The 27,670-nt window shown below is 41.1% G+C and overlaps 2 protein-coding genes across 2 annotated transcripts in view; one reads left to right on the forward strand and one right to left on the reverse strand.

Moving 5' to 3' along the window:
• Qin (tudor domain-containing protein qin) overlaps nucleotides 1–25,786 on the reverse strand; it is a 227,942-nt gene extending 202,156 nt beyond the window's left edge. The window contains 5 exon segments of the mRNA XM_076381779.1: nucleotides 24,433–24,513; nucleotides 24,600–24,803; nucleotides 24,910–24,992; nucleotides 25,071–25,343; nucleotides 25,669–25,786. Of these exon segments, the coding sequence (XP_076237894.1) occupies nucleotides 24,433–24,513; nucleotides 24,600–24,803; nucleotides 24,910–24,992; nucleotides 25,071–25,343; nucleotides 25,669–25,786 (759 nt within the window).
• Nucleotides 21,463–24,185, forward strand: LOC143181849 (uncharacterized). The gene is made up of 8 exons (XM_076382508.1): nucleotides 21,463–21,481; nucleotides 21,526–23,066; nucleotides 23,341–23,677; nucleotides 23,727–23,805; nucleotides 23,853–23,876; nucleotides 23,922–24,015; nucleotides 24,054–24,068; nucleotides 24,138–24,185. The coding sequence occupies exons 1-8, from the start codon at nucleotides 21,463–21,465 to the stop codon at nucleotides 24,183–24,185; spliced, it is 2,157 nt and encodes a 718-aa protein (XP_076238623.1).
• Nucleotides 25,787–27,670: the final 1,884 nt, after the last annotated feature.

A 27,670-nucleotide genomic window follows, 5' to 3' on the forward strand; every position in this document is an offset into this window, starting at 1 on the left:
TCCACTTGCTTGCGAGAGATATTGTTACAGGGGATACACAGAGATAAGCGTCACCTGAAGTAGGGGCTATTTGCGTTGCGAGGATTACTTTTAATGGCCTGGAGAGTGGAGGAGGAAACAGGCTCGTTTTTCGAGATGTTTTCAATTTTCAGTTTCTGGTTTTGGGGAAGTGGTGTGGACTTGATATAACCATTCGTCTAAAACACTCTGCAAGTTCTACAGGCTTCTACATATTATAAAATTCAACCTAAACTCGTTTACTTTCACTAAATCAAACAATTACCCAACATACAGGGTGTTCCAGAAAAACATGAGCCGCTCAAATGCCACAGTGATAAAGTCCATAAAACCAAAACTGGAGGAAAGTGGCGATATGGTACATTATGTATTTTAAAATTCAGGTTATATTAAACAGTCACAGTAATTTACTATAGTGAATTGTTTAGAAGATAATTGGTGTTGTTCTTGAGATATTGAATTCTCGACAAAGAATTTATAATATGTTAAATGTTATTTATCAACCATGCATAGCTTTATTTTATGATAGTAGATATAATTACACAGGTAAAATTTTCAATTTTTGAAAAGCTGACTACTAATCATGTGCTTTGGTAATAACAATAGAATTTTTACACAAAGTGGACCTATTCAGTTTGGCATCTGAGCGTCTTCAGAATCTCCAGATTCAGCTCCAGAGGTGTCTACATGTATTTCTGAAACACCCTGTAGAGTTCCAATAAAATCCAACTCGTGCAAGCGAATTCGATCTCACTTAACAACGAAACACGACTATGTTGCATAACACTTCAGTCGCAAGGTATCAATCGACAGTATGAAAATCCAGCTCGCTCGAAAGTGCAGTATCGCTGGACACAGTAAAATCAGCGGAGCAAAACTGAGCTGGGTTCGCTTTCTCTGCGGCGCGTGTTACGTCCATAAATAATAAACTATTCCTACTTTCTCGGTTCGTAAAAAATGTGTGGAGCACACTTGGGCACTAAAAACGGCCTATCACTTCGATACACCTCGTTTAATGATCCGAAACGGCACAGCGTTCGCTGCAAACGCGCCGAGCATAATCACGGCGCTAATTGGAATAAGAAACGAAAACATTCTGCACTGGCGTAAAACTCGATCCTCATTCACGTCAGATGGGATGTCGAAACGATGCCGAGTGTTCGGAAATGACTATTTAGTCGCGAGAAAATCATCATTTTGAACGGGTGTGATTATTTAATCGTTAGTGTTATTTAAGTTTCTAAATAGTCGAGGATCTTCGCTTGAAATTTTATTTACCATTAAAGATTGATTAGATAGGGTAATGAATAAACAGAAATCTGTAATTTACACTGTCTTTAAAAATGTTGTTTAATGGCTCATCGTTTCTCTTAAATGTTCATAATGAATAGTTTCATCTTTCATGAATTTTGAAGAGAGTGGTAGATACTTTATTTTCGTAGTAAAAAGATTAAAAAAATGTGACTTTTAATTGGGCCTACTTAAGAGTAGCCAATTTTTTGGTACACTTATGCTTGTTTCTAATCCTAGTTTTTGATACGTAGAAATTCTGCCATGAGTTTGTAGTTTAGGTCCAATTCTTAAATTTCTTTAAAAGACAGCTGCTACATTTTGCTACTTTTTTAATAATACAACTTTAAAGTCAGAATACCAATATTATTTTATTTCCCCATTGTTCTGCATTGTTCTTTACCATTTCCTTCATCATTTACACATATTTTATAACTACAAATTTTGTGCAACATTCAAATATTTCTAATAAATATATTTGCTTTCTTCTATGATTAAATAACTTCATTTCCACTTAACATAAAATAATAAAGAAACCTATTAAGCAAAATTACTGTTAACAGTGTTAATAGACTTGTTCACAAGAATTTGTTTATCTTTATATTTAATATGAAACCTAATATTTCTTATCTAAGCCGCCGTTTTCGAACATTGTGCGACGTAATGCTCGAGGACCCTTTTACCATGGTCGCATCAACTCAAAATTCACCTTGTTCCGCCGTCGTTTAAATTCTATTTGAGTTCCCGTCTTATTGTCGGTAAGATTCGTCTGGGAATCTCATTCAGGGCATTGTCCCGCTCGTGGAACAATTATGCGTTACGACTGTCGCGGTAATAAGCCCCCATGATCGCCCGCCAATCCTCCGCGTTCAAATTCTTCCTGAATTACCTACTTGGTTAATATAATAGAAGCGGGTCAAAGGTGGTCCTTACTCGCGTGAATCGCGGAAAATTAAACGCTGATGTGTATCTAGAGAAACGGTTCGAGAGAATGTACTGTATGTATAACTACACCGAAGTGAATCTTTTAATATTGCTGATAGTTCGCGAAAAAGCGTGTTTAATATAATAGGTGCGATTATGGAGGATTCGTCTGTGTTAAAAATTCAGGCTCAGCTCAGGGGGAATGAATTTTCCTAGTAGCAGAGAAATTTTCACGAATTGCATGTCAATTTCATGTATTCTCATCGACTAAGAAGTTAACTCTTCGAGACTGAAGTCAGTGGGCCATGTTACTATCTTAGTCTTGGTTGCTGGCCAACGCCCGCATATGCTGCGGGCGCTTAATTCTTCAAAATTATCACAGTCTCGTGTTCATGGATTTTCTCACTTAAGATTTCTATGGCCAAGGCTTTAGAAAAGTTTATGCTTCAGATGTGCTGGGTTATAGTTACAGCTTTTATTTCGATTTTAGTTATACTGTTTCAAATAACCGGGGTGAAACACGTCGTAAACATGACCCATGAGAAGTCCCCTGGAATGCATTAGGGATAATGTATTTCAGATGCATTAGGGACAATGTATTCTAGAGGACTCATGGGACACGATTACAACATTAAGGACAATGCATTCCAGAGGACTTCTCGTGGGGCACAACTAGTACGTATATCTGAGCATCCCTGTAGTGACATCTACTTGTCCCCTGAGCTGTTAAAACAGTTATAGAAGAATTTTTCATTAAGCAATGTAGCATCCTATTAACAGGTTACCGAGAACGTACACTTTAGAACACGTTTCCATTGCCTCCAGTTACTGGAATAAAATTGCAAATGACGGTATCGATCATGAATTAACTGGCGAAGGTGTTTCAGTTTCACTCGGCTGGCTGTGCTATTAAGCGTTTCCCTCTTTCCATTTCCCCTGATCTACGCTGTACCCTTTTGCGCTGGTCGACCCACTGACGCAGAAACAAGCTGCACAAATATAAGAGGCGAAGGTTTTCGATTTCTAAGAGTGCACGCGGGCCGATGCGATCATTAGCACAAAGCGCGCCGGGCAACGAGAGCAGACATGCAAATTGCACGAACGGAAGCCAATTATGAGGCCCGAGCCTTTGACAGTTCATAATGCAATTAGAAAACGCTTCCTCCCTTGACGACAATGTCGTCTTCGCTGCCTTTCCTCGGCGGTTGCCTTTTCTTCCGCTCCACGCAGCCGTTCCATGGTCCGAAAACAAACGTTCATTTCCGCGATCCTCGAAAACTCCTTTCGAGGAGCGCACAAAGCGACCGCCGTCTATTTTTGCGGAGAGCTTATTGTCCGGGTTACTTCCTGGCTTCCTTTCGAATAAGTAACACTTTTGTCCGCCTACTTTAATCGTGGACCCAAATGATGGAACGATAAACGTGGTAGACGTTGGACTCTTAGCTGAAAAAGATTCTTGGGAGGGTACATTGGGCTGGTTAAACGAGACCGCAGCCAAGGTAAATCGATAGTTCCGTAGCAATAACCTATTTCGTGTTCCATAGACCACTGGTGACCATGGTACGAAATTTGAATTGCACCCTCATTAGTAGAATACATTAGACACCAGTCAACTCTCCCAATACCTAGAGATTAATACCAGCAAGTGGTCAACCTAAAAATGGATTATACTCTTTTTCCACTTTCTACCTGGAAACTCTACAGACATGAGACTCCTGTAACATTACTCAAGAGATAAGTTGAGGATCGACGTGGAACTCCAAGTACTCCTCCACTCCAGAAGGTCAGCATTCCGATCTCCCAATCAAAACCATCGAAATCTAAAAACTCTTCCATACAGGAATCCTTCAGTTTATTCTACAATCCACCTCAAAGAAACCCAAAACCGCTCCCAGAGCTCCCGAAATCCCCGCTCTCCTCGCGGAACACCTGGCAACAATCGAAAACGCCTTGCAACAGTTCCTCTCGCATCAGAGGTGGTCAGCAGAAACATGACGTGGGAGAGCAGTCAGTTAGCAATCCACAGGTTCGTTACGGGGGATGTTCGCGGAACAAGGCGGACGCGAGCCCCCGCGGAGCGGCTCCCCGCAATACGGAATAACAAAAGCTCGGCCGGAGCTTCAGCGGGTCGGAACTCGATAGGGAAGTGACCATAGGGAATCGACTAAGTTAGTTCACGGGATAAGCGCGTGCACAGTGCGTAGGTGCATTCAACCCTCCTGCCTTCAACCGACCCACCGCCTGCCCCGTCCCCCCCGGGGAACCCCGCCCCGCCGCCCGCCCGAAGAGCCAGGGAGCGTACAGGTGTAGCGGCGAGACGCGCGCACGCGTACGCATCGATTATTAATTCGAAGTCGTGAGTAGATTGTGCCCCCGCCCGCTTCGCTCCTTCATCGGTCGCGGGGACCTCTCTTACACGCTCTTCCGCCGCGCTCTGGCAACGCGCTCGCTCTCCTTTCCACGCTCGGGATCCCCGACGCCGGGTATTACGTTAAGCACATTAGTCGTCGCCTCTCTGTTGCGATTACGCCCGACTCCGTCACGCCGATGCCGTTTATGGCTGACGCGCGGCAAAGATAAAGGCCGCGTCGATGCGCGCCGAATACGGCACGCCGAAAAGCCGAGTTAGATCCGCGGGGGCCAACCTCGTTGGAGAGGGGGGAGGAGGGGCGACGAGGGGGGCTCGTAATTTCGCGAAAACACAGGGCGATTCTTCGAGCGGGATGCGCCCCCCTGTTTCCCCCGCGCGCTCGTTACTTATTGAGGATACCGACTGGTGTGATTAAACGCATCCTTAACAGTGTTCCTCAGCGCCTCGAGTGCAATTACTGCCGCGCACTTGCTTTCGTTACGATGAATCGCGGCGGAGCCGCAACGATTCGCACTCGAGCCTGTCGTTTTGAATCCGTGCTGCGAGAGCCCGCGCTGTGTGTGCTGTGGATGGTGTGCGTCTGGTCTAGGGAAATTTGTAATTTTCATGATGCCCTGGTTTTTGGGAACGTTTTGAGCACGGTTTTTAGCGATGAAGGATGATCTGGGGGGAAAAGTAGGTTGTGGAAGAAGCAATGTATTTTCTTTCTTTTGTAGTTTTATTAGGATTTGCTGGAGATACAGGGTACAAATATTCCCTAAACTTTCCTGTAGTACTCTGTTTGGACACTGCTTGGAAGATATAATATTGTAGAAAGAACTTAGCTTCCTCCTTTTTTCTTATTGGTTTCAGCTAGGGATATACTGTCTCAAATTTCTTAGACCTGAGTGAACCACTATCTTTGGACATAATAAGTGGAACAGCCATGATTCCCTATTGTTTTCTTACTAGTTTCAGCTAGGGATGTAGAAAGTAAAATTCCCTAGATCTGAATGGATCGCCATTTTTAGACAAAGCTTATTTAGAAGAAATAATCGTACACGGGGAACACCCTAATTTTCTCTTCTTTCTTATTGGCTTCAGCTAGAAATGTAAAGCCCAAAATTCCCTACACCTCGGTAACCTTTCACCTTCCTTTTTCTCAGTGACTTTTACTGGTAATATATGGTCTTTACTCGCTCCAGTCTCGACGAGTTTACAAAGTGTACTAAAAAACCACGTTTACAGCTCACACCTGTCTTACCAACCCCAAGACAGGAAGAAACTAAGAAAAAAATCCACGAAAGAAAGTCCTGCACGCGATATGCTCGGCCGCAATTTTATGTCCATAGAACCCTGATCACGTTTTACTCATAAACGAGAAACTTGCAGAGGAGGAAGCTCGCACGTGAAGGGGTGAAAAGTAACTAGAGGAACGCTGTAGCTCGCTACACGAGGACCAGCCCCAAATAACCGGTAACGAGATACCTCCAGGTGAATGTATCATTCAAGTCGTCGTTCCTCGCGAAACAACGTCTCGCTTTAACTCCCTTCGCGAGTCGCTTCGCTCCGCCCCCGTCCCGCTTCACTACATTACCATGTAAAACTCGGTGCAGCCTGGGACCAAGCGCCTCGAGCGGGAGAATACTTTCGTTATTTGTAACCGGAGAGAAGCGGCCCCCACGAGTGTTCGCGTCGCGAAATCCAACTTTCGGCGTGTCTGGCGCGAACTGGTCGCGAAGACCTTAACGACAGAGGACAGGCCGTCGTCGCGTTTGTAATTTCAACGCCTGAAGACAGTATACGCTGCGTTCGAGACGGAGCTGCTCATTCGAGTGCAAGAAGTTTCCCCTGAAATGTTGCCAGCTACCGATACACTGCCTCCTTCGCTGACTGTATTAGTGTGCACTGTGTGGATGCGGTGCAACGCTCTCCCCTTTCTTTGACGCGCGAACGCGACTGGATTATTAAGGGGATGGTAAATTTGGACATAACCTGTTTTAATTTCTGATCGATCCTATAGACTGCTTCATCGTTTTCTCTGAAGACTACGTATTTCTATTTCTATTTCTTCCAGTTTTTCTGCTAATGAAATACAGTCATTCATGAAAGCAAGTGTTTTACACATTTATGTTTTTTCCATAGCGTAGTATTTTCTCGATATAGGCTCACTTTGCCAGCGATTGGTCGCTAGCAACAAGTTTAGAGATGTTCGAGAGCGTGTTTGGCGATCATAAATGATATCGACAAGAGTAATAGAAAAGAGGACTGCGAAGTGAATGAAAAAATAATTTGGTTTGAAGCTAAAATCACTGAGCGCGTTCGGAATATCTGGTGAATATAGTTGAAACGTGTAAAAAGCTTTTTGCTGAAATGTTTCTAGAAACGTCCTTTTCAGTTTGTATGTCGGCATGCCGTGCGCCTCTTCAGATATAAAAGAATCAGGAAATACTGCGATGTTTAGATGTTACTTGATCTGCTTTTCACGAGTGAAAGTTTTCTTTTACAACTAGTAATATATAGTATCACTTTTACGTGGCCAGAAAACACAGAAATATGAATTGGCAACATGAAAGTTACATGATTAGTTGTATTAATGATACCCCGTATTATTAACCTTATTAGTTCATGGAAATTCACAAGAACCAAATTGAATTTACGAGGAAACTCATATAAATCACATTAAATCGCAGTGACTGTCATTTTCCACTTCAGCAGTCACTTTCAATTTGTTGAAGACATGGGAGTCTTGCTTATTCCATCTTCAAGTTACTCTGATCGAATATAAGTACCCGAAATCATCAAAACTGTACTATAATTTCATTGTCTAATATTCAAAAATTTGAAAAATTGAACCTCTGATTTAAAAAGCTATATTAAATTTGAAATATTTGAAAATTTGAGTTTCAGTATTCGAAAATTTTAAATTCACAGTTCAAAAATTAACAACTCTAAAAATTTGAATATCTTAACATTTAAAATTTTTTAAATTGCAAAAACTACTTTTTTAATTATCACCACAGAATTTCTTAAATTTAATATACATATTCGGTAAACTCGTGAGTTTGAAAAACTACAGAGTAACTCCTTTTCAAAATGTTAATATTGAAGTATGGGAATATCACTGAGTGTATCACGGTCTGGGAAGATACGATTTACAGTGAAACGAATCGATTCATAGTGAGCCAATGCGACAAGATATGCGGCGAAATCGCGCGCATCGAATAATATCGTCGGCGCAACAAATTCGGGGAACCATAAATATTTGCAAAAGGAGGGATACGCATCGGTGACGGGACGCACAAAGTGCAGTTATCGCTAGATTTTAATACCCAATTATCAAAGCGTTTCATCGCTAATTTTATATTACCTGTATTCGCGGCGAGCCAATAAGATCGGCCGCGTAGAATCGATTTAAATTTGCGGAATACCTGGACCGAATAGTTGAAATTATTCGAGCAAATGAACGAGTCGGCTGAAAATTCAAATAATAGCAACGCATTTGCCCCGCGATTATATGTGTTTCAATAGTTTCGCCGAACAATCCTACGAATCGCTAACTTTTCTAGCGAACGGAACCGCAAGCGCGATATAATTAATTCCGAATTAACTGCAATGTAATTAAATAGGAAGTATAACCCGGCCTTTTTGATTGTGTCCAAAGTTAAAAAAAGAAAATTAAACGAAACGAAAAATCGATTTCATGCGAGTACAGAGGCAATGCGATTTTTAGTCAAATTAATTCACAACTTTAATTTAATTAAAATTTATCGGCTGTCTTTTATTTCGCCAAGGAAAATCAGCGTTCACAGGTGGAAGACAATTATAGGAGGCTATACAGATACCATGTGGGAGGTTAAAATATCAAGTGCTTGGTTAAAAAACGAAAATGAATACTTCTTACATGACGTCAGAGGTCAAATTGCAGTAAGCGAATGGCTGGAGAAAATCGAACTATAAAATGGTTAATTTTACTGTTAATTAAACATCGTAATAACCTCTTAACAACAACGTTCATGTCACGTAAAAATAATTTATGAATATTTAGCATGATTGTTGAGTAGTGTTAATGACCATATTTTTATAGCAATTCTTGAAATATGGAATAAGTAAGAGGTGAAGTTAATTGCAATAGAATTTAGTGGATATGCAGAGTTTACAAGTATTATAAATATTACAAATTATCTATAATCCCCCAATAAATAAGATGCAGATTATGCACGTATGTAAATTTTCTTTCTCGATTAAAGACTTTGAAGAATAATCGTCCAAACTGGACAAGTTTCTTTTTCGATTAATTCACAAACCAACCAAATCTAAACAAAAAAAAGTCACACGTGCAAGTGTCGCTGCAGCGATCTTTGGTCGTCCGAGAACGAAATCCGACACCACAGCAGTATCAGCGCTTTGCTTATCTACTATTGTTCAACGCCGCGGCACGTGTCCAAGTTACAGGGGAGAAATGAGAAAAAAGCCAACAGGACGACATAAAAACGTGAGAAATGGTTTGGAGGAAATGTAGAGGCTCCCGTGTGGTCCTGTGTCGTTTTGCCTACGAATTGGTAACGAAAACCTAAGGTGTTGGAGCACTAGAGAAAGAAAACGCTGACACATCCGATAGAATAGTCCCTGCATTCCGCTGGACTTCCCATCTCTGCAACTGAACTTCTCTGTTCAACAGTCTTGTTTAAATAAAAGAAGGAAATAGGAAGTAACGCAATCCCGAAAAAAATGGAACTGGAATTCTAAATTAAACTGAATTAACTTGGCAGGATTTAATATTCACTGTCGAAGTACTGAGCTACTCGAAATTTGGAGCTAAAGAAATTGTTCGATGGTAAGATTAATGTCCCAGTACTTGGATGTTTAAGGTGTCCAATGTCTCAATAAGTGGTCAATCTAAAAATGACTCAATAAGTAGACAACCACTTCAGACATGTCCTGATTTTACACACGTTCCAAAAATTAAATGGCGTCCCACTAGATCAATATATTATGTATCAGCCAAATGACCCAGTACCTGGATGCTTGAAATGTCGAATGTCCCAGTAAGTGGACAACTTAAAAATGCACGAATCAAGCTTAAAATTAAATAAAACTAGCGTTACTGTTTAAATATTGGGACATGATCGACTCCTGGTACATCGAAATATTTCAACCTCACGTTTCCTTCGAAGTATTCTTTCACTTTATTTAATCCTCGCCCTTGGTAAACCAAGCTCACCTCAACCTCAATTCTCTGTCCACCTCCAAGCCTCAAAATGACCCCGAATTGTGATCACGTTTCGAGACAACACTGCACCGACCATAAACAGTCGTTTCGAAACCCACTCCACAAAAGCTACTACCCAAGATAATCATTATCCACCCCAATATGCCCAGTGAGGTCGACCTTCCGCGGATTCCATCGTCAAGGGGTTAAAGCGATACCGCCAGTCCCGAATACGCGATACATAATCAGCCGAAATTCAGGCGGATCGATCATTTGTTGACATTTGGGCGTTTGCACGTTTTCCGCAGAACTATTCGAGCGCGAGCATTTATTAACCACGATCTCGATGAGGGACTCCATCGGAGGCTCATTTAATCACCATCCACGTATAATCTGATTTGGGTTAGTTAACCGAGCCCGAGAGCGTCGAGGGCCCAAAGCCACGTGACCTCAGGCCCAGGACCCAAAGCCACGTGACCTCGGGCCCAGGACCCAAAGCCACGTGACCTCGGGCCCAGGACCCAAAGCCACGTGATCTCGCGCCCAGGACCCAAAGCCACGTGACCTCAGGCCCAGGGCCCAAAGCCACGTGACCTCGGGCCCAGGACCCAAAGCCAGGTGACCTAGGGCCCAGGACTCAAAGCCACGTGACCTCGGGTCCAGGACCCAAAGCCACGTGACCTCAGGCCCAGGACCCAAAGCCACGTGACCTCGGGCCCCAATCCTCCGACGACTGTCGACGAGAAAAAAGTCGAACGATTAAGACTCGGCTGTGATTCGACGGCATTCTTCTCGACCCTGTTTTGTGAGCGCCGAGAGAAATTAACGCGACAGAGGCACACGCATAATGCTGCGCCGAGGCGGGGGCGGACGAGTGCACACGCTATTGAGCATACGCGGCCGCTATGTTGTATTAATTTTCGTTTGCCGGCCTTTCGTTGCTTAATCGAGACTGTATTGTCCGGCGGCACAATCGAGTGGAATCAATCGATCGAGCAGAAATTCCGTATTCCCCCCGAGGATCGAGCGCGCGCTCAAAGAACCGCCTCGCTGCGCGGTTACAAGCGCGGGCCATCTGCCTGGCGAAATTCGAACTGATCCACGGTGCATTAACGAATCCCCGTCTCGAGGCTTTCCTTTTTTCATACACTCCTTCGATGGTCGTGCGGTTTGGAATTGTTGAAGTTTTCACATTTTTAGGGGCGCAGAGAGGTTCGGCGGATTTCCGCTGCCGCGAGGGATGCACTGTGGTATTTGGGGGAATGTGTAGGGGAGGCTGGAGGAATTGAGTGCAAATTTGTGTACACGTGGAGTCAGTTATTTATAACAGTATATTAGAACCAGGGGATATGTTATTTTAACTACGGAATATTAATATTCATTTTCTCATGTACTGACCCTAGTGAATTTCAGGTACTTTTTAGTAACTACGTTAACTTTTTAATAAACTACTTTTCAGTAACTAAAGAAGCAGTGAGGTGGAGAATACGAGTCCCAAATTAGCTATTTTCAAGGACCCTCAAACCTAAACCTGGAACCCAAAACTAGTATAAGATTCATTTTCTCATATACTGACCCTAGTGAATTTGAGGTACTTTTTAGTAACTACGTTAAATTTTAAATAAACTACTTTTCAGTAACTAAAGAAGCAGTGAGGTGGAGAATACGAGCCCCAAATTAGCCAATTTCAAAGAGACTCAAACCTAAACCTGGAACCCAGAACTATTATAATATTCATTTTCTCATATACTGACCCTAGTAAATTTCAGGTACTTTTTAGTAACTACGTTAACTTTTTAATAAACTACTTTTCAGTAACTAAAGAAGCAGTGAGGTGGAGAATACGAGTCCCAAATTAGCCAGTTTCAAGGAGCCTCAAACCTAAACCGAGAACCCAGAACTAGTATAATATGAATAGCAGATTTATGTTACTTAATGCATCAGAATTTAAGCTTAACACAACGTTACTATTTAGGTATTAGGACACGTGTACCTACCAGGCCATTTACAGTTTCAAACTATCAATTGCATAAGCGAGACAAGCTCAGACACAGTCACCAGACTATAGTTCGCCAAAAGAAACGCACCTAGTACAACCGCAGCCTTACCTCGCGAAATCGACGATCCCCATTCACCGAAATCCAAGCCCAGAAAACACGATCGGAATCCCGAAAACAGAAACCGAGCAAACAAAACATTCCAAACTCCTGTAATCGACCCACGAGGGGCAGTGAACAAAAGCCGAGCACTAAACGCGACTACAGCCTGCTAATGCGTGGGCGGGCGCACGCATTTCTGGTTTACGGTTGACCCGTCTCAGTACGGGGCTCCGGAAACCCAGAAAAGCGAAGCCTGTGTTGGCGCGTTCTGCACGTCATTTAATTAAACCCGGAAAACGAGCCGCGTAACGACACTCGTCCCGCTGGCGAGTTGCGAGGCATCGCCGTATTTGGGTCTCGTGGGTGCTTCTGAACCGCGAGAAGGGTAGGGAGGGGGGGGGGGGGGGGGGGGGGGGGGACGAGAGAGATCTGTCGGGGAGGTGATTCGGTCTGAGGAGCCGACAACGACGGACGGATAACGCGGCAGCCCCGCTGCCAGGGCTTCTATACCTGCACGACGGTGTTGCGCAGCTTGTAACTGAAACTGGACCTTAAGGGGATACAAAGCTGTGAAATTAGACGGAACAAGAACCGGCTGGTGTGTAAGTTTCTATGGGAGTTGCCGCGCATTACCGCACCCCTATTCGAATACCGAGCGAGAGATGTTCTCAGGATTTGGTCGAATTCGGCGATGATCATTGGCTGAAACCTTCGGGACAAGTTAATTCCCAGGATGCCGACGAGGAAGTTTGATTCTCTGTTGCCATCGGCGCGACTTGAGCTGAGGAGACTTCTTTTGGAAATTTCGAATTAGATGGGGATGGAAATCTTGGTTCGAGGGTTAGGTCTAGGCAAGGGAAGAGGGATGACATATTGGGGAATTTTTTTGTGATTAGCTTGTCGAGGTCTGAGAAAACGTTGAAGCATCTCTGAGAACATTTTTTTGAAAGTTTAAGTTCCGTATCTAAATTTTTAATTTTTAAATTCAAAAATTTGAAAATTTAAAATTCAAAATTGTTAAATTCAAGAATTCTAAATTTAAAAGTTTTAAATTCAAGAATTTTTAGTTTCAGAAAATTCTCATCTTTTTTTAAGACTATACTATCCAACCATGAAGAAACGTAGTATCTACTAAAAATATTTTACTGTTATTTTGCAGTATAACAAGACACAAACTGTAGAAAATTATCCAAAGATACAGAAAACTTAATTTTACATTTTTTTGTACTTACTGTCCTCCATAGCTAGGGCAGTATATTTATTCATTGACTCTTACAATAGTATTTTATGCCTCTTCTAGAAATAATTTCGAATCCCTAATTTCACAGTGCAATACAACAACTCTTGTCAATATCTACCTTTTCTTTTTGTTTGAGCAATTTCAACCTCTATTAGCAGTTATTCTACAAATACAGATATAAATACATAGAAAGTATAACCATTAGAATTTTATTTGCTAAATTTATTACTCGGATCAGCTTTATTTAACAAGGAGTGTTTATGACAAGTCACAATTACTGAACAGCTTATTACTGCATTTTACACTATTTTGACATGCTAATAAATAGTTATACCTTTAATTGACATTCTTCCAGGAATGAGTATAGGATACAACACATTACATGACAATGTCAATATCCATTTCACACACAGACCTCTCAATAAAGACGCCCGATAGTATCAGCATTAAATCCAGCTGAAATTTATTATTCACATCCTCGCCTCTACAATAATTCAATTAATTATAGGCTATAATCTAGGAATACTACGTACTCTTAAATACAACTCGCCTATCGCTGCACACAGCCGTGAATTAATTAAGAGAAAGTTACTTCGAATTATCTCTAACAGAATTGAACCATCTCTCTGAATGAGCCCCTCTACATATTCCACATTCCATCGATCCCGTTAATACACCAGCCGTCGATTTTAATTATCGAAGGTACACGCTGTCAAAGAAGAGAAAAAGTCGCGATGCAACAACGATTAATTACCGATGACACTCAGCGGCGCGCATTCCTAAAACGATCATCGTTAAAACCTCATTTATCGGGTTGATCGCATTACCCCAGCCTTTTTCGATATCGAATTGGGAATTTTAAAAGGGGGGGAGGAGGCTTTTATAACGCGCAATTATAACGCGTATTCTCTCTCATCTTGATGCAGCGGGGCGAAGGAAAAGCGAAAATCCACGGCTGTTTCACGGCGGCCGTGCGCGCACGTAACGAAGGTAATTACATGCACGCGATACGAAAGCGAAAGGGTCATTACACATCCACTCGACGCGGGAAAATACAGCTTACAATCCAGACCCTTTTCAATCTCCCCTTTCTCTCTCTCTCTCTCTCTCTGGCTTCCGTGAAATACAGCACGCTTATAAATCGTGCACGGATTCGCGATTCTCAAAACGCTTCAAACGTCTGGCGCGTGTTCCGCCGCCGCCCTTTATTTTTTCTAGCGTGAGTAGTTCTACTGATAGTAATTTCGAAAAACTCGATCGTTTTTCGGTATATCGGGCTGTAATAGGATAGTAGTACTTAATACAGGCTAGGAAAAGTTAGAGCACTGCGAATTGAAAGATACTTCATATTCTGAGGATAGTTTGTCTTAAAATGAAGGAAGATTTTTTTAGCTCCATGTAGGCAGGGTTGCCAGGGAATTCCTCGCCGAAAGGAGAAAGCGAATCCCCTTAGAGTTGAGAGGATGTAGGACGTATGAAGGATTTGCTTTTCCCTTTCATCAAGAAATTCCCTGGCAACCTTGTATATAGGATAGGTTAAGGCAAATTTAGACTTTTGTTTTAGATGAAATGCAAATGAAAACAATGTTTACAATTTTCATTGTGAATGAGTTATCTGCATTTCATCACCCAAAATGAAAAGTCTAAATTCGTGTTTAGTATCAGAGATGCCAGGCGAGAAGAACTTTCTGACGTCACTGGCGACGTAGGTAGGGGCATAGGAGTAGGAGTGGGAGAATGACGCGACGTAGGGACCCAATACGATTGGAGTGGGGCGAACGACGTTGCATGGGGACCCAATACAGTCGAAGTGGGGGAATGATATGACGTGAGCCCACACGATCTAACCTACATAATTAATGACATTGACAAGTTCTGCTCGCTTAGCATCCCTGGTTAGAATCTAGATCCCTCTTAAAATCTACAGATTTTTAATTGGAATTCAAGAAATATAGGGCATTTCAGTAGGACAGAAAATTTGAGATCTGAAAAAGGTGTGTCCGATATTACACAACTAATATTAACTAATTCATGTATATTTATTGTAAAGTCAATTTCACATGTCTTTATTACTTATTACTATATAAATATTTTTAATCAATTTTTTCATTAAAAGCTGCCATATTCTGTACCTGAGAGCCAGACTAACCCAAGCTTAATTTTTTCAAAATTAAGTCTTTCACAGGGTCTTATTGTTTTCTCTCCATTTTATTAGTATAATAGAAATGTAATTGTCAGGTTATAAATAAAGAAAATTTAATACTAAAAAGCAACTTTAAATACTATATTATGAAGTGGGTAATCACATTTGTTTTTCGAATCTCCTGAAAAGTAACAAAACAGGATGTATGTCACGTCAGCTCTCAGGTACAGTATTAGGAACACGAGTACCTTCACCCTACTAATCAAAATGCAAGAAAGGGATTCGATTGGTTTTGTCGCAGTTATTCGTAAAAGGATTCGGGTAAAACAGTTCGACAGGGAAGCAGAGAAGCTTCTGCATTCCGTCTGTGTCTACTTCGTGGCCGTCTCGCAATGAAACTCCACGCGTCCGTCACGCTTCCAGGTCACGCGCGTTCGAAATAACGTAATCCGGGAGACCAATAGCCGCCAATTAATATTCCGTATCGAGATACCGATGAATCGGCACGACATTCTGCTGGACACGTCGAGTTTTCGTGTCGCGCTGCTACAATATGTTGCGCAACGCAATCCACTTGCAATTTGCAACGGCTATATGTACAACGTTATGAAAAGGGAAAGAGAGACGGTAATCAATCCGTGGAGAACCAAAGGTACCATTAGGGGTCGATGATTGTCATTTCTCGTTGAAAGCGACGATCGGTTGAGTCATGAGCTAACGTTACGAGTTGGAAAACAGTGCAAAAGAGAAGTGACCTGTGATTGTTACTTTCATGATGACAGGCTAATAATCTATTTGTATTTTGCTTCCTTATTGCCTGAATGTTTGCTAGGTTTCTTCCCTCGTTGGAATTACATACATTTAATTGAAAACCTGCTGTTTATAAACAAGTCTTCTTCGTACGCGTTTATGTAACAAGTACTCCATATGTGGAGCGGTCAACTTGCGCAATCGAAATTCCTTATTTTTTTTCTCACTTTTACCACGGACATCTCGGGAAGAACATACCCATGTAATTGAATAAATTGGTCTACCATATGGAGTAAATTACGGAACAGTCGAAAGTGACCGAATTCCTTGATGTTTACCTACACTTGAATACTTAAGATTCTTCGGTGAAGGATTAAATAAAATAGTTCGACTTTTTACTGGGTGGTCTCGATACCAGCTCAATCGTACATTCCTTGAAACTATTTACTTTACTTATATGTATCTTAGTTTTATTTACTTTACTCTTTCACTTTACTTGGCCTTTAGAGAAGCGAAGTCAAATGGCTAGAAGCTAAGCTCCTCAATAATTTCAAGCCATAACTTTATAAGGTAAATGTCTCAGTAGTTGACCATCTCTCGATAGTTGAGCACTAGGACCAATTTCATTTAATTTTAAGCTTGAATTCTCATGCAGATAATACAAAATTAAAAAGAGTATCATAAAATAGCAGTCAGCTACTGAGAAACAATTCAAATATGGGGACATACATTTGTAGGTTATCTACTTATTGGAACATTTGATGCCTCAAGCATCCAAGTATTGAGACATTTATCTTATCAAAGCGAAGCTGCATGAGAACACAAAATAAATGTCAGAGTAATCAATCATGTCTCAATATACGAACAATAACACTATCTTTATTTAATTTTAAACTTAAGTTCTAATAAAAATCAATACACTAAAAAACAAAGAGTATTATTATAAAATAGTATATTCACTGGGATGCAATTCAAGCACCAGAATATGCATTTTTCAGTTATCCACTAACTGTGATAAAAAAAGGACTAAGGAATTATATTTTCATTTAAGTTTACCCCAAAAAGGTGTTCTATTTCTACTAACATTTCTTTCTTCGTAAATGGTTTTAATCCGAAGACACGGAAGCAGATATGCAGACAGAAATATGGACAAGTCCTCTACGCCGACTACTGTTGTCAATAGTAGCCGCACGCTCCTCCTGGCAACTGAGCGCGACAAAATATACACCTAGTCGCATAATACAAAGCGATCGTCGCAATCGTAATTCAAAAACGGTCGACAGAAAAGGTAGCTAGCTCTTCGCGCACCCAATATCAACGGTGGAGCAGGTAACGTCGATATTCACAATCGCGCGAGGGTGAAATTACTGCGACCGCCGGCTTATTTATTGTGCACAGGTCACGGAACGAAGGGCCGCGTGCGTGAAAACACGACGTGCACACACGGAACGGGATAAAGCCGTTTCTCATTTTGCGCCGTGCGAAAACGAAAGTTCTTAACGAGTGAAAAATTACCGTCTGCCTTTGTGGGGAAATATTACGCGCGTCCCGGATCGAGTATGGAATTAGAGTGCCTCGTGGACAGGAGCAAAACAAAAGCACGGGGCTGGGGACGCAGAACGAAGCCGCGGCAACAAGGTAATCGAATAACTAAAAATTGCGCCAAGCAAACGCAATCGGACGGTCCAGGCTAGTTTGGGGGCGCGCACAGTAAATCTTCGAATATCAATTTTCGACCCTGGTGATCTACGATCGAGACACGCGCGTTACGCTTGCGATGAAGTGCAGCGAGTGCTTTTATGGTCTCGTGGAACTGTGGAAAGTATAGCTTTATTGGAAAATTTGAATTTTTTATTATTTTCTTCGCGTTTAGTTAGATGAGAGGTAAATAGGGCGAGAGGAATTCTTTTTATAAGGAGAATTGTTGAAGTTTTCAGTTGAGGTTCTGCTGAACCTCAGAGCGCGACAGAGTCGCCCTCTGTGCATCGTGATGGTGGCGCTACGTGGGGGTAGGGCTCCTCCCCTATGGCAGTTCCACGCGATCTAATTGGTCGAAACTACAACAAGCCATATCTTTGAATAGAATAGTTCCTATCTGATATATCACTCTGGTTTTAATCTTCCCATTCTCATAAAACATAAGAATCTTCTAATTCTGAATGAAAAAAGTCACACAAAAATACAATTCCCTTTTCCGAATATTCGCAGTGACCAAAGATCCTAATGGCGTCATCATACCAAGCGAGTGAAGCTCGTTGCTTCCCCAGTTCAACAAAATTCGATCTCATCACGAATAAATAAAATCGACAAATAAATGCAACAATGCTTCTGTCACTCGAATTTTGCTAGAGTGGAGAAAGAACGAACATTCACTCACTCGGTCTAAACGCACCATACGAGATAAAAAATGTAATATAAATACAACATAAATATACATAATGTCATGACGTCACGAATACATATAGAGTAGTGGGGACGTGACGTCACTCATTCGCGGAGTCGAACCTGGCAACTATGCTTACAAGCCTGTTTACCAACAAGCTAGGTCGCGAGAAGATTAAAACGACACCAAACAAGGAAAACCGAAGGAATTAGCGTCTACCACAGGTGAGCTCTCGTGGAGTCGAACAGACGGAGGGTCGTTAAATATTTGTGGGAAAAAATCGGGGAACGTATCCCAGGCAAAGCGTGTATCGTCGGGGTGCTTGATGTGGCGAGGCGGGTCTAAATGTCGCCTTAACTCGCCGTCCAGAATCGAATTGGCGGGAAAGGGAAGAGCAAAGTGAGGGAGGGTCGAGCGAGTCCAGCTAGCCCGAAGGATCATGTACAGTACATCTTTATGCAGATACAGACGTTCCACGAGCGCTTTGTAAATTTTCAGGGCGAGCACCTCTTAGAGGCCGTGGCACACGCGCTTTGCGGATTTTTCAATCACGTTTCGTACTGACAGGATTAATAAAGCGGCGCGCGCGCCACACGAAGAGTTTCCAGACTCATTTCATGCAGAATCGAATTGGATTTCCAGGTCGGGGACGGTGTGCATCTCTGCGCGCGGGAAAGAGACACTCTGCCGGCGCGGCTGTCCCTTTGATGTGCCACGCTCGGATACCGTCGAGCTTTCCAACGATGCAGCCCAGCACTTTGTTACATCGCCACTAAATAATCGGTTTATAAAAATTCATGGCGAGTCTGGCGAGGCGACGGGTGTATATCCACCCACACGCTACGACCGCGACGTGACGACCCCTGACGAATCGAAACTCGAAGACGTGTTCCAAAATTATGAAACAAATCTACTTGTGTCTCATGAGAAGTGCTCTGGAATACACTGCTCCTAATATTATACATTTCAGGGGACGTTTCATGAGACAGAAATATTATCTTTGAAGGTATTCGAAAGGGGCAATCTAGGGTTTATTTAAATTTGTATCACCTACTATACACATAGCCATAGTTAAATTTTTAAGCTTCTAATATCCCAAGTCTTGACTTTAAGGTAAATGTCTTAATAGTTGACCATGTCCTGGACACTAACGCTAACTTCATTTAATTTTAAGCTTAAATTCTAATAAAAACCCAGTACTACTAATAAATAGTATGTTCAGTGATGGTCTAAATGTTGCACAGAAGTAGTGGAGAGTGTACTTTAAGAATGGGGTAAAGGTGAGCTGGATTAATCTTCCCTGCACTACTTTTGTGCAACTCCTAGACAATCACTGAGTATAGTCAGTCACTAGGACGCAATTCACGTGTTGGAATAGGCATTGCTCGGTTATCCACTTACTGGGACATTCAACATCTTAAGCATCTAGCTATTGGAACACTGAACTTAAACACTATTTTGACAATTTGAATATTATGGTGCCTTGGACTGTGATTCCTTTTTTTCGAGATCTAGAATATGGCAGAAATGAGGTCAGATTTGGAGACCTCAGGTAGTGAGGTTGAACACTTAAAAAGAGACAAAAAATTAAGATCACATAATCGTATATACCTCCCTTCACACAGAGGAAAATCGATAAATCTGAAAATGACCAATTCCAGGCTTCCTAAACAACCCAAGATAAAACATGCAAAATATCCACACAAGGCTCCCATCACCACCCCAATCCACCCAAGAAACCACCCCAAACACCTAAGCAAACGAAACAAGCATCCCGACACTCCAGAAAAACACCATGGCATTTCCATTACGTAAAGATCGATTGAAAAGGACACGTTTCTCGCGTCGCCCGACAGAATCGGTCAGCGCTTTGGTCCATCCACTGACAGAAGATTGAGCCATCCTGTACGATGGTAGAAGAGTCCAGCGGGGGTGGAAAGAGGTAGTCGCGGAACGTAGGGTTGAGGGTTGATGCTAGAGGGTAGAGCCGGAGGATTGGTACGTTTTTAGTGGTTGCAGCACTCGAACGTGCCAGAGCGAATATATCCTGCACGAGTGGATGCATACATGCGCTGGGGGTGGGCGAAGGGGTTGCACGCGCGTGCGTGCGTGCACGTATCCACGGCCTTTATTCTTGCTATCTCGGTGTGCACGTGCAAAAGCGCCGGACGGCTCTCCGAATATTTTCCTTCTAATTTAATTTCACTCGGGCGGAGTGCAGTGCACGCATTACTTCGCGCATATCCCCGACAAGAGGGAACAGACTGAGATCGAGAACGCGGGGGGAGGGACGTGCCGCGTGGTATAACGATGCGCGTCGGTGATTTTTTTTAAAAGGTTGGCGATTAGGAGCGCGTCTCACGCGAGCGTAAGGAAACGACACGTCGAACTGGTATCTCTTCGTCGTAATATTTAGGATCCGCTGATTACGCAGCCCTCCCAACACTCGAGAATGACACTCCAGTTTAGAGGGACTCGTGGCACATTTACTGGTCCCTTCATCCCCCACGGTGCCCACCACCTCCATCTCTGATGATTTTAACCGTTCGACTTATATTTCACGCGGAATACCTCTGAGGCTGCGATCTAGGTGATCTAGATTGAGATTAACCTTAGAGGTCCGTCACCAACTGCGGTGTAAGCTACGTGGTGGTTTATGTACTTGAGAATCTTTCTGGAGTTTATGATCTACTTAGAGGTTTCAAAATGAGGCGAGCTCAGAGATTCATTTATTTAAAGTTCTTCGCATGTAGGTTTCATAAAAAGGTTCTGTTGGATACAGATTGCGGATATGTTGACAATTTAATATTGGATGGAGTTGTAGCTGATATCTGTGTTCCAAAAAATTGTTATTTCAGTAAAAATAAATTAATATTTAGTACCGTAACTGGTGTGATACATCCCTTGCATTTCAAATAGTAGATACATATTATACATATCGTTGTATTCATTAATAAAGCCACATCGTGAATGCAGAGATATTGCTTAGGACAAAAAATTGGAAAATCCTGAAGAATTTTGTTGAACTCGCTAATAAATAAGAGACTCAGTAAATGCTAATTAACATTTTAAGCACATTTCACCAACAATTTAATATAAATTTATTTCTGTTACAGTATTATCTCCAAGAAACTGCACCGCGTCGTCAGATGGAAACTCCACACAAGTGGCAGTGGAAGAAGACGACGATGAATCGTTAGCACAGATAACGTTAGACGAGTTCAAGGAAAGATACAGAAGGCTGATACCATACATGACTTTCTACAATGCCAACAATTTTGTCAGCGGCCAGGCCCCAGGGTCGCAGAGTTCCTCGAAAGAGTATCAAAGCAGCCCACTGATAAGGAAGAATCCACAGACCCCCTTCAGAATTAGCAACGTACCCAGAAAGGGAAACAACCATCGCCTCAATATACAGAATCAAGAAAAGAAATTTATCCCCTCCGTGCAATACGATCCTCAGAAATTGGGTAGTGATAACGACTACTTTACACCCGTGAGATACAGCTCCAAGGCTGTATACGACGACTATTCCATGGTTTCTCAACTCTATCAAGAACAGAAAGCGTACCCTGACATTACGGCCACATCCAGCCCGATTGCACGCAAGGAGAACAGATACTACGCAAACGTGAGACCACTACGACCTTACACGACAAATGGCAGAGATCACCTGCCTAGGAAACAGCTGGCTAAGCCAATCCTTACTAACATCCGAGACGACTACTTGTTGGATTACAACGTTCGGCCCACTGCTAATACCAGAGTTAATTACCCCATTAAAGACCCGCAGGGACATCGACACCTTCCGCCCGTCTACTCCAACGTGCAGTTCCTCGACCCCGTCGCGGCGAAGCAACCCCCTTTGATTCCGCAACCCCCACGAAACCCAAACGTAAATTTGGACCAAATACTCGAGAGCTTCCACCTGAGCGAGCGTCTGCCTGAGATGCTGAATAAGGACAACATCGACAACAGCTTGAAGACACTCGCCGAGATACTGAACATCCTCCACAACACCAAGAAAGAGGAGTACCCTCAAGCACCCTCTTTAACGCCATTAATATCGCCGCCGAGGATTCCTCAGAAAGTATCAGGTGGCAAGACTCGGCCACATAGGCCAAAGGTCATCACTGAAACGCGATTCCAAGTAACACCGAATCCACTTTACCTGACCGATGATCCTGAGCGCTACAAAACGGCTTACGAGGAGGAGGTGCAGCCTCAGCTACCCGTCAGGCCTAGTTACAATGCTGATAGTGTTAATAATAATAAGGTGGTGGATTATTATATTCCTGTGGTTCAGGACATCCCTGAGAAAGAGAAGGAGGTGTTTCTGCCGACCATCAGGCCACAAGTGGACAACCCGACGGAGCATTCCTATCAAATTACGGAGGATTTTAATGAGGATGTGGTGCAACAAGGGCGGTTTACACCGACACCAATCACTACGGAGAGTCCGGTTTATAGTTATACAGAGCCGAACGAAATTTCGACGCATCAAGTTAGCGACCCGCAACCGTCGGTCAAATATGGTGCTACTAGGGGAGCAGCTAATGTTGATTATCCGGCTTATTCTAGCATACCAGCGACGAATTTCAGTTGCAAGGAGCAGCGGTATAAGGGGTTCTTTGGAGACCCAGAAACTGGATGCCAGGTAAAATTTTGGTGGAGTGATAATTAAGAGAATATTTAATTCAATAGTATTTTGGTATCCTTTTAAGAGCAAGACTTTGTTCGTAATTTAAAGAAATATCAAGAGAAATTTGATGATACCCTTTAAAGAATTAGTAATAAGTATAAAACTTAGTGCCAAAATTACATTTGCATATATGCAAAATGCAAAGCTATTTTTGAAATTACTTTTAATTATTAGTCACTGTATGAAAAGAACTTTAAGATTCTAAATTAATTGTATGGTTATTCTATAGGTGTGGCACTACTGTGATCTCAATGGTGGGAAATCGTCATTTTTATGCCCAAATGGCACCATATTCAGCCAAGTTGCACTGACTTGCGACTGGTGGTTCAACGTTAAATGCGAGACAACGACGCAGTTATACGTGTTAAATGAAAGACTCTACAAGTATATACTGCCAGTGATGCCGAAGTTTCCTGAGGACTTTACTGGACCCGAAGTGGATCGATATTTAGAACTCAAATTTAAAGAAATGGAAGCGAAGTTGAAGGAGAAATTGAAAAAGCAACAGCAAGAAGAGAAAGAAAAGCTCAAGAATAAATCAGAAACGCAAACAGAAGAAATAAATAGTACATAATTTTTAGTTAAATTATTGTAATCTTGTCGATTTAAACGTAGCTCATACTGAACATATTTTATTGCCATTATTTGTTATAGCAATAAATAATTATGAGTTGTGTCTGCTACACTATCAAGTGTGATCAAATTTTGTGAACTTGGAAATGTGCAATATGTATATTATAGGTTTGTGTGTGATTTATATTTAATGTATTATAAGAGAAATTTGATGTGAGATCTCTACAAAAAATCAAGTTATCCTGTTTCATTGAAATGTTATGCAATTAGGACATCTAATCTAATCACTCAAGCAGACATAAAGCACTTAAGAATATCAGATCACACAAGTGTAAAATAACTTGTAATAAGTATTTTGTTTCCGTCTAGTCATATTTGTACTGTGTAATTATTTATAACAGGATTGTACTCTACTATATAGAAAATTTATGTATTTATACATGCATTACATAGATCAATAATGGTCATACTTTTTATAGGAATGTCACATATACAGCCTAATGTACTCAATGAGAATCATATATGACTATAAATTAATAAAAATCTTTCCTCTTTTTAGAGTGTATTTTATAATCATTAAAATTATACTTTGCAACATATTAATATTAGCATATGAAAATTTGTACTTTTTTAATAAGTATTAAATAAATTTATTTATTTGCCATTTTGTAATTATATGCTTTACTACTGTATATGCAACATAATAATAACCCTTCATACAAAAATGTGAAATTAAATTTCGACTTACCTTCTGTGCATGACGAATCCTTTTCAGACTCTCCATGACACGGTTGTGGGCCTTATGAAACTCTGGTAACAACTGTATATTCTGGAACAAATAAACACAAGAAAAATACATTATTATCGTTGTATATTTGGACAAATTTTTAAGTAATTACTAAGTAAGATACAAACCTTGTCTGATAGTGGAAAATAATTATGTTTCTTATGCAAGCGTAATATACAATGAGAACAGCCTGCTATATCACATTGTTCACAGTAATAACCTAGTGCTTCTGTGCACCGTTCAGAACATGTATTTTTTACAACAAAGGAATTTTGATCATCATTATCAGATAATACAACTTTCGAGTGATTTTGCAAAGCTCTTCCATGGATCTGGGAAAACACAAGTTCATCTGTAGTTACTGTACCTAATAATTACACTAATTGCAAAAGCATGATGCTATGAACAAAAGACAAAACTTTGTAATAGAAAATATACCTTTGAATAACAAACAAAACAATAAAGAGCATTGCACTGAGGACACTTTATTGTTGCTTGTATACCACATTCGTGACATAAACCTAGAAACAGACACAGATTGCTTTATTTTAAACCCGACAACTATCAGCGATATTCTATTTTTTGGTATAGACACAAACCGTGAGAACTTTTCTGTTTCATCATAGAATTAACTGATTTAGAAAAACTGATTTCATCCGATTCATCGGATTCAACTGGTCGATTATGCGACACAACCATTAATCCCAGTGCGTACATATGTAATGGTAAAGAAACCTTTTCACTGTTTTCTAAACGTGTAACCATGTTACAAAGAGGACAAGGTTTGTGAAGAGAGTTATTTGCACATCTTTCACATATTACATGACCACATTCCAACAGCAGTGGAATAGTTCCTCTTAAAGGTACAAATTCTGAAACAAAGAAAACAAAAAACTTTTTTAAGAGAGTTCTGCATAAAATACAAGCAAAGCACTATTCTAACCTCCACAGCGTTCGCTTTGTATCATTTAAGGACAAGAAATAGGTGAATCTGATACAGTTCTTTGTTCGCAAAAAATTCGTAAACAAAACGTGTGCACAAAAAGAAGTAAAAGGAAAGATTCATAAATCAGTAGTTTAAGAAACACTATAAATCGTTACAAAACTATTCGTTATATTTTATTGAAATGTAAGTTCTGTGAATAATCGAATACGAAAAAAGCCGGTGAACGCATATTCGAAAGGTTCGATATTTACCTCTCAAGAAAAATTGATGCTTGCAATGTGTGCAAGAAACATTTCTGAGTTTTGTTGGCGGTAAATTATAACTACGCGAGAACTTATTGTCGCCCCGCGTGTTGAACGTTTTCTTCATCGTGAGATGACAATACGAACAATCAACAATTTCAAACGCGCACTATTACGAGCCAACGAGCTGTTCAAAGTTTGCACGCCACGACACGACCATGCGGAAACGATTGTCCAGACTCACACATTTGAATCAGAGCCCAATGCCGGCGCACGACTCGACACACACACTGAAACCCCCCAATAGCACAACAAAATGCTTTTAACGCGACCAATAATACGATTTCAATGCAAGAAGAAGAAAAATGTGTTGTCTAAACACGCGACTGCAGACTCGCTATGTTCAACAATGACGCCGAATGAAGTTACAACAAAGTTTTCGCGGGAAATCCCGAGAATTCGAAAGAACAAAGCGAGTCAAGCGAGTACCACGCTAGCCAGTTGAAGACTAAAATTATTCTTTCGAATTTTCTGCAAGTTTCGTTATTCTTACGTTTAATTTTTATATAAATGATAAAAATTGTCTTTTGGATTAACGAATTATGCTGCATCGTAATGAAAACTTGGACTCGATTTGAATTGAACTTTTATGGTTAGAATACAACAATATCCCTATGATTTTTCACATGTGTGCATAGGAGCGTGATGGGTATAGGATATTTTAATTAAAAATTAAAGAAATTTTTTACGTACGATATAGTTTATACATGTATTTCATTTTACTAGAATATTAAAGAATATGAATTCGTTAATAGTTAATAAGTAGGCAAATATGTACACAATGTTGCTCGCAACAAGCGACCTGATAAGATGTATCGTAAAAATATGTAGACGTTTAAAGTATTTTCCAACTACTCGAATTGTAACTAGCACTACAGAAGCAATTAATGTTTACGATTATACTACTGACCGATTCAAACTTGATCATCTAGGATTGTAAATGTTTATTCCGCGCATTTCCTTCGTATAAACCTCCATTTTCGCAAGTTCATAATTAGGTTAATATTAAAGTGAATATGAAAACTAATACCACTTTTTACCTGATCTCTGAAGCTACTTCACACCTCAGCTCTCGATTCTTGATGACAAGCACAGATGTGTCTGCAATTTCTGGATTTAGGAGAGGAGAAATCTATGAAGATACCATCGATTGAGAATCAATGGACGCCACAGAGTCACGTGACCGGTTCTACCTAGCGCTAACCGGTGCAACTTAGTCACGTGATTAGAAGTGTCTCTCGATTCTCAACAGATGCCGCTGCGATCTCAAGGAGCATGCAATTTGGCAAAAACGTGAAAAGGCAAATAGAAACGGCGAAGTTATGCTGGATCCATCGGATTCTAGGCGCGGTCGCGAGCAAAGGTCCGTTATGATCCCACCCAGCGCGATCGCTCCAGCGAGCAAGAGGATCGTGAGCCTCGATCGCCATCTTCCTCGACTAAATATACTAGTCCTGCAACATTGCAAACACCCGTCCAACTACATACACAAACCCCGAACGATCAATAAATTTTACGAAACTTAAACACAAAAAAGAGCGGGCAAATCTTCGTTATTCTCTGCTTCTTTTTTCGACGATGCTGTTTTTGATAATGCGAGCGAGAAAACAGGATATCGTTAAAATGCAAATGCGTAGTCGGAAACGCTTGTAGACGTTTGGTATGTGAAAATGTTTACTGTTTAATTTCGTTTCTCGTGGATTTCCATATAGCACAGAGACGTCTTAAAAATATCCGAAAGACGTCTTGGAGATGTTCAAAGTTACAAATCAGTATGTCTTTAGGACGTGTTAAAAGACGTCCATGTAGATGGGCGTCTTTAAGACATCTTATAGACGTAAATTTAGGAAGCTTTAAAACGTCTAAATTATGTTGCAAGACGTTCAGGTATAAAATGGACATAAAATAAACGTCTCCAAAACGTGTGCTATCTGAGTTGTTACATATTGGA

Source organism: Calliopsis andreniformis, chromosome 7, assembly GCF_051401765.1.
Source record: "Calliopsis andreniformis isolate RMS-2024a chromosome 7, iyCalAndr_principal, whole genome shotgun sequence".
Classification (NCBI taxonomy): domain Eukaryota; kingdom Metazoa; phylum Arthropoda; class Insecta; order Hymenoptera; family Andrenidae; genus Calliopsis; species Calliopsis andreniformis.